At 36.4% G+C, this 7,847-nt stretch overlaps 1 protein-coding gene across 53 annotated transcripts in view; it reads left to right on the top strand.

The window, feature by feature from the left end:
• dlg1b (discs large MAGUK scaffold protein 1b) overlaps nucleotides 1-7,847 on the top strand; it is a 175,171-nt gene that overhangs the window by 99,512 nt on the left and 67,812 nt on the right. Inside the window, 1 exon segment of one of the 53 annotated variants that reach the window (NM_001443261.1) lies at nucleotides 4,782-5,224. Within the exon segment in view, the coding sequence (NP_001430190.1) occupies nucleotides 4,916-5,224 (309 nt within the window). The 5' untranslated portion in view covers nucleotides 4,782-4,915. 53 annotated transcript variants of the gene reach the window in all.

Raw genomic sequence — 7,847 nt, 5'->3', positions numbered from 1 at the left:
TTTCTTTCATAGCGAACCCACAGTTGCGCATGAAAATAAATGTTTACAATGTTAGTATAAGTACTCCAGCCTATATATTGTTGAATAATCTGATAATGGCAAATGTCTGATTTTACCAGTGAATAAATTTGTCTAATATGACAGATTGCAAGCATATATCTCAAACATAATAATTCAACATCAGAATTATTATAAGTATAATAGAATTATTTATAGAAACCAGTAGACCTACACATAATATTATTATCGATGTTGTGTTATATGTTTGTTTTTACCATACCTTTATTTTACATCTACAGAATCGTAAGAAAATCGTGATCTTTATTTTAAGCAAAAAAATCGCGATTCTCATTTTAGCCAGAATCCTGCAGCTCTACTGTGGACTGTGGAAGTATTGTGTTCACTGGGAAAACATTGTTGTTGTTTTTTACCCAGACATTTAAAAAGAACTTATTTTAGAGTAGTAATCACAATACCGTGAAACCGTGATATTTTTATCCAAGGTTATCACACCGTCAGAATCTTTCACCGACCCATCCCTAATATAAACATGCTAACCTGTGTTTATTGGCATGTTAACTGAACAAAAAGTGTTGCGATTTTGTAGGGGTGTAAACTTACACTGGTCTCACGGTTCAGTTCGGTCACGATTATCATGCCATTGATTTGGTTCAATTCAATATCTCTGTGCATCACGGTGCATTGCCGATGCTTTCCATACAGAATTAGATTATTTCTTCGCGACAGAATATTTTTAAATATATAAATATAGCTATTAATATTTATATATTATTTGTAATACAACATTGTCCTTTAATACAAGCAGTAAGATATATAATCTGCACCTTTAATTCTACCTGCTCAAAGAAAACACTCTTATTACATTTTTTTCAAACTAAATTTCAATTCCAATACATTTACAGCAGACAAACTAATGTAAATTTTATGCCGCTTCCTTTTTTTTTAGCGCTGACAGACGAGGTCTTACACCCCTATGATTCGTCATTGTCTTCACCAGGTCAACAGAAAGGGCTGCTATTGGTTTTAGAAATTAAAGCGATGTTCACCGATGGTGGGAAGAAGAGCCGTGGTTACAGTCTATATGCTTATAATGCGCGGTTATCACAGGTAATCTGTTATAGACACAGTGGAGAAAACCTACACCTCAGGCACACTGGTGTCTGGATCCACAAGTATCGCTTTAACAGCTGAGAGGAGAGGAGAAGCTACCCCACAAACAGGCTAGCGGGTCAAATGTCCAAAGTGTGTGAGAGAGAGAGAGGTAAAGATGGATTTTTACAGCATTTCTCCCTAGGAGTGCAATAGCCACTCATGAGCCGTGCCTTCTTCAGTGTCAAAAATAGACTTTCCAGCAAACTCACAAGCAGTTGAATTGTGCATAATTAGCAACCTTTTAAGCAGTTGGAGTGTTTTATTTAGTCGCCCTCGCTTCGTTCACCATAGTAGTATGTCAGTGCGTAATAACCGGTTATGATTTATTACTGAACGGATATTGAATTGTCTCCATCTGCATCGCGGTGCACCAAAGAAACAATTAATTTTGACACCCTTACGATTTTGTTTGTTTGTTACATTTGAGTTTAAAATACAAATTTCATTCTTCCTGGTGTATGAGTCTTACAATCCACTGAAGTGCATGTGCTTATAATACACACATAATGGCACATCTTTTATTAGCCAGGCTGCTTTTCATTTGTATATTGTTCATAGTAGTGAGTCAGTTGAAAATGACTCAACAACTGCAGTTCAGCTGAAGGTCGAAGACCAAATTAAACATCCGAATCCCTCTCATGCATGAATATATAACTGTTTAATAACATTTAGTTAAGCTATCTATGGGCGACACGGTGGCTCAGTGGTTAGCACTCACATCAAGAAGGTCACTGGTTTGAACCCTGGCTGGATCAGTTGGCATTTCTGTGTGGAGTTTGCATTTTCTCCCCATATTCGCGTGGGTTTTCCTCTGAGTGCTCCGGTTTCCAAGTCCAAAGACATGCACTATATGTGAATTGAATAAACTACACTGGCCGTAGTGTATGAGTGTAAATGACTGTGTGTATGGATGTTTCCCAGTACTGAGTTGCTGGATAAGTTGGCGGTTCATTCCGCTGTGGCGACCCCAGATGAATAAAGGGACTATGTTGAAGGAAAATGAATGAATGAATGATTAAAATGTTTATGGTTTTGGGAATAAGACAAAGTCTCAAATGCTTCATTTATTTATATTCATATCCATAACCCTGACTACACTCACAAAAATGTTGAGTTGTTGTAACCAAATATTGGGTTAATTAGGGGCAACCCCAACATTGCATTCATTTATTTTTTCAGTTAATTTTTAATGACCCAAAGGATTGATTTGTCCCTATTTGACCCAATGTTGGTTTACAACAACTCAGAGTTGTTTTTCAGAGTGTATGATACACTTCACCATGCTATCAGATAGTCACTAAACTGAATTATTATTACAAAAAGTTGAATAATCTCCCATATAATCCCATAACCCAATCTTACAACTACTATAAGGACATTTATTTATTGTTTCTCTCTAGATTTTGTAAAAAAAATGTGACCCAGAGAAATATCGGCCGATTTGAATGTTATCACTCGATTGAATGGGCGTTATCAGTGGTTATCGGCTGATAGATATGGGCCAGTAGGGGCCTTTTGTGGCTACTGGTAGACTCAGAAGGCTGTTATCATCCATCCACATGGTTAATCAGCTAGAGATCAAATACGGCTGCACATACTAACGAGAATTATTTATATTATTTATTAAATTTCACATTAAATGTATTTTATTAACATCTACAATCCTAAACCCAAGGGTTGTAGTAACCCAATGTTGGGTCAAATAGGAACAACCCCAACATTGCATTAATTTATTTTTTTTTCAGCTAAATTTAAATGACCCTATTGATGACCCAAAGGATTAGTTTGTCCCTATTTGACCCAATGTTGGTTTACAACAACTCAGCATTTTTTTTCAGAGTGAATGATACACATCACCACAATATCAGATGGTCACTCAACTGAATTATTTTTACAAAAAGATGAATAATCTCCCATATCATCCCATAACCCAATCTTACAACTACTATAAGGACATTTATTTATCGTTTCTCTCTAGATTTTGTTATAAAAATTCGACCCAGACAAATATCAGCCGAGTTGAATGTTTTTCTCAGTTGAAATGGGCGTTATCAGTGGTTATCTGCTGATAGATATGGGCCAGAAGGGGCCTTCTGTGCCTACTGGTAGACTCAGAAGGCTGTTATCATCCATCCACATGGTTAATCAGCTATAGATCACATACTATTGAGAATTATTTATATTATTTATTAAATTTCAGATCAAATGTATTTTATTAACATCTACAGCCCTAATCCCAGCCGTCAAAGTAATGTAAAAACACATCTGGATCTGGAGCCTTCTCTAGTATTGCTGATTACCCATGTGGATGGACCTTCTGAGCCTACTAGTACTAGATCAGCTGATAACCACTGATGAAACCCGTTCAATTGAAGGATAACATTCAAATCGATTACAGATATCAGCGATCGTTTACCTTAACACATCTGAAGTGATTCCCAATGGTCTTGAGGCTTGAATGCAGAAAACAACTGTACGCTACTCTTCAAATACCCTTTCAAATGAATTCATGCTAAATATTATACTCATACATTAATAATAAATACCACTCACAATATACAGTTATTGGGATGATGTGTTGTTCGTTGAGAACCAGCAGAATTGGTTTTAGTCATGTGGCCAGAAGGTGGCACTGGAACTGCACTAAATGACTAGCTGTAAATGTGATCCTAATCCTGACCACATCCTTCCAATTTCACATTTCATCTCTCATTTGCACCTGAAATGAGCATGAAAGGATTATGATTAATCTCCCCCACTTACTGTTAATGCAATTATTATAGATTCCACGAATCATTCAAAGGGTTAAAAGCTGCACCTTTTACAGGACGAATATATGAATGACTCTAATGCGGTGTAGCATTGCATTATTAGCCCGCACTTTAACCTGCTCACTGTATTCACTTTGATCCCAGCCGACACACATACTACTGTAAATGCTGAAGCAGTGGTTGTTAACAGCTTGGCTCACTCAGACTCATCAATTCAAATCCACTTATAAAATCAGCCTCCAATCCAATCACCCGAGTTGTCATGTCAACGCAGCTATTCTAGGCCATTTATCTATTCATTATATTCCCGACGGAAAGATCCTTCGCATCTATACACTACGGCAAGCCATCTGTCACGACAGTGGTCATATGTAATATGCATTGGACTGCGCATTGCTTTATACGCATACATTTCCCCATCTTTCCTCCTCAAAAGACCTTGAATGAAAGAAAATCGAGCAAGTTCAGACCACAAACAACGGTTTGCACATTTAAAGCGTCAAAATCCAATTTACACTTGACTTAAATCTATAAATAATGGCTTATTCAGCTTGACTGTGATCACGCAGAACGCTGGAACAAAGCTTCCCGAGGCTTTCCAGGAAATCAAAGAGGTCAGATATTCTTAATTATTGCAGGCGAGAAGCTGTTTACTATATGGATCCCTCTCACGCTAGGTTACGGCCGTTGTGTGCGTGTTGGCGCCGGTTCAGCAGGCTGGCTTTGTATGTGAATCGGAGCTCAGCATTGATTATTCATGCCAGGAAAAAAAGCCCCTCCGCGCCTGATGCCTTTGCCCATTGGAGCTCTTTAATTGGCATGAGAATGCAAAGAGATGAGAGGGACGGGTGAATGAGAGAGATACTGAGAGGATCATCGCGTAAGAGACTGGGCTGAGTTTTCTTGCTCTCATTTGTTGGCAAGGCACTGGAGCCTCCTCGAACCTCCTTAAGTTTGACTTCCACGTGTCAATGATGACGAACTACTACTCCGGCAATGAGTACGGCAGCCAGAGAGCAGACAGGACTGTCAACCTCAGGCAGAATCCTCCATCTACATCTATTCTTAAGCAGCCTCATCTCCAGCAGATGGCCAACCAGGAGGGCTCCCTCCATCCCACCTGTTACTGCTCCTGCACCTTGCCCTTAAATATCGGGAAAACCAGAGCCAAGTTCCTTAATCTGCGTGACAGTGTGAGGAAAAGCCCTACCAAGAGCACAGCCAAAGTGATCGGGCCGGGGGAGAGGGTTTCTCTTTGGGCCTCTGTGTCATTTGATAAGGTAGGTTAGAGGGGAGGTAGCAGCAGTTTGATGTTGGGACCTTTTTGATTCTTGACCGTTTTTGTAGCGTTGTTAAATTCGGGATTCTTCTTCAAACTTTAAATTAGGGATGTGTATTAAGACTATACATATATGAAATGGACAATAAGTGTTATTATATTATGCTCTATCGTTTATTAATGGTAATGGCGAGGTAGCAACAGCACAATGTTTGGTCCTTTTCGATTGTTAATATCTTTTGTGTCGTGTTAAATTTGGGTTTCCTCTACTTTCTGAATTAGGGCTGTGCAATATGACTATGTATATGTATATATACATATATATACGCTGTTAAGCAAATCCGTAATTTTACGGTTTATCTCCAGCAGCTGGGGTGTCGAACCCCCCACCCCCCCAAAAAAATTTTTACGGCTGTTAAATTACAGAAATTTATTGTAAAAAAACAGAGTTTGAATTACAGAAATTTTAATTTAAGGAAATGTTTGTAATTTTACGGTAAATTTCTGTAATTTCACAGCTGTTATTTTACTTTTTTCTGCACCCCAGCTGTCGGAAGTAAACTGTAAAATTACAGAATTTTTCTGCAGTGTATCAACTGGAAAAAAAAAGTCGTATAGTTTTATATTATGTTCTATTGTTAATTTACGGTAATGGCGAGGAAGCAGCAGCACGATGTTCAGACCTTTTTGATTGTTGACTGTTTTTGTATCGTGTTAAATTTAGGTTTCCTCTACATTCTGAATTAGGGTTGTGCAATACAGCTGTTTCTATAGTATAGACAAAAGTCTTATTGTTTAATATTTTGCTGTATCGTTTATTTACGGGAATAGCGAGGTAGCAGCAGCACAATGTTTGGACCTTTTTGATTGTTGATAACTTTTGTATCGTGTTAAATTTGGGTTTCCTCTACATTCTGAATTAGGGTTGTGCAATATGACTATATATACGCTTGCAAACAAATCTTTAATTTTGCAGTTTATTTCCGGCAGCTGGGGTGTTGAAAAAACCTGGAAAAAAACGGCCTTTAAATTACAGAAATTTGTGGTAAAATAACAAAGGTTGAAACACAGAAATTTACCAGAAACTTAAATTTAAGGAAATTTCTGTAATTTATTGTTTGTTGTTTTACGGTAATTTTCTGTAATTTCATAGCCATTATTTACAAAAAAAAATTTCGGCAGTTTACAGTAATGGCGAGGTTGTAGCAGCTCAATGTTTGGACCTTTTGATTGTTGACTGTTTTTCTATTGTTTTGTTAAATTTGGGTTTCTTCTTTACACTTGGAATTATGTGGAATATGACTGTATCAGATGGACATTAAATTGTATTGTTTCATATTATGCATGATTGCTTATTCACGTTAATGGCGAAGAAGCAGCAGCACGATGTTCAGTCCTTCTTGATTGTCGACTGTTTTTGTATTGTGTTAATTTTAGGTTTCCTCTACGTTCTGAATTAGGGCTGTGCAATACAGCTGTATATAGTATTGACAAAAGTCTTATTGTTTAATATTTTGCTGTATTGTTTATTAACGAGAATGGCAAGGTAGCAGCAGCACAATGTTTTGACCTTTTTGATGATTAACTTGTCTCATTATGTTAAATTTGGGTATCTTTTTTTAAACTTTTGCAAAAAAGTTTTGCAATGTAACGATCTATTATATAGACAAAAATTTGTATCATTTCAAATTATGCTCCATCGTTTATTTACGGTAATGGCGAGGTAGTAGAAGTTCGATGTTCGGATCTTTTTGATTTATGGTTTTGGTATTGTTTTGTTAAATTTCTTCTTTACAAATTAAATTAGGTGCAATATGGCTATATGGACAATACATTTTAGTGTGTCATGTTATTCTCTATTGTTTATTTACGGCAATGGTGAGGTAGCAGCAGCTCAATAATGGGACCCTTTTGATTGTTGAATGTTTTTGTATCACTTTTAAAATTGGGTTTTTTCTTTACACTTTGAATTAGGGCTGTGCAATATGACTATATATCATATGGACAGTTTTACCATTTCATATTATACTCTAGTGTTTATTTAAAGTAATGGCAATGTAGAAACAGCTCGATGTTCAGACCTTTTTGATTCTTGACTGTTTTTTTATCGTGTTAAATTTGGGTTTCTTTACGCTTCGAATTAGGGCCTTGCAATATGACTATATATCAAATGGACAAAAAGTCTTATTGTTTCATATTATGCTCTATTTTGTACAGTAATCATTTATATCAGCACAATAATGCAGACAGAAACATAACAGCATTGTGAGGAAGTGGCATCTTAAAAGTGCAATTTTTGCATTTGATTTGATTTGATTATTTATTTATTTTAATATTTGGTCTGTAATCATTCCTTTTTGAAATATGTTTAAGATTTTATTAATATTTATTTCATATTTCCACATTTTTAATTAAACATTTGCCCTGAAGTTCTAACCATAAAGTGACAAATATAATCACATATGAATGAGTACATTTCTGAGGGCTAGAAATTGTCCTTTAGTCTATTAACTGAATGAATTTACAGAAATGGAACTATATTGTGATATAAAGTTATCAGGATATGAGATGACATCTATTGTAACTTGAGATTTTTTGTCATATCGCCCAGCCCTGCTCTGAAT

Source organism: Danio rerio, chromosome 2 (assembly GCF_052040795.2).
Source record: "Danio rerio strain M-AB ecotype USA chromosome 2, GRCz13ab, whole genome shotgun sequence".
NCBI lineage: Eukaryota > Metazoa > Chordata > Actinopteri > Cypriniformes > Danionidae > Danio > Danio rerio.
The sequence above is the reverse complement of the archived record's forward strand: the minus strand, read 5'-3'. Positions and strand labels throughout refer to the sequence as shown.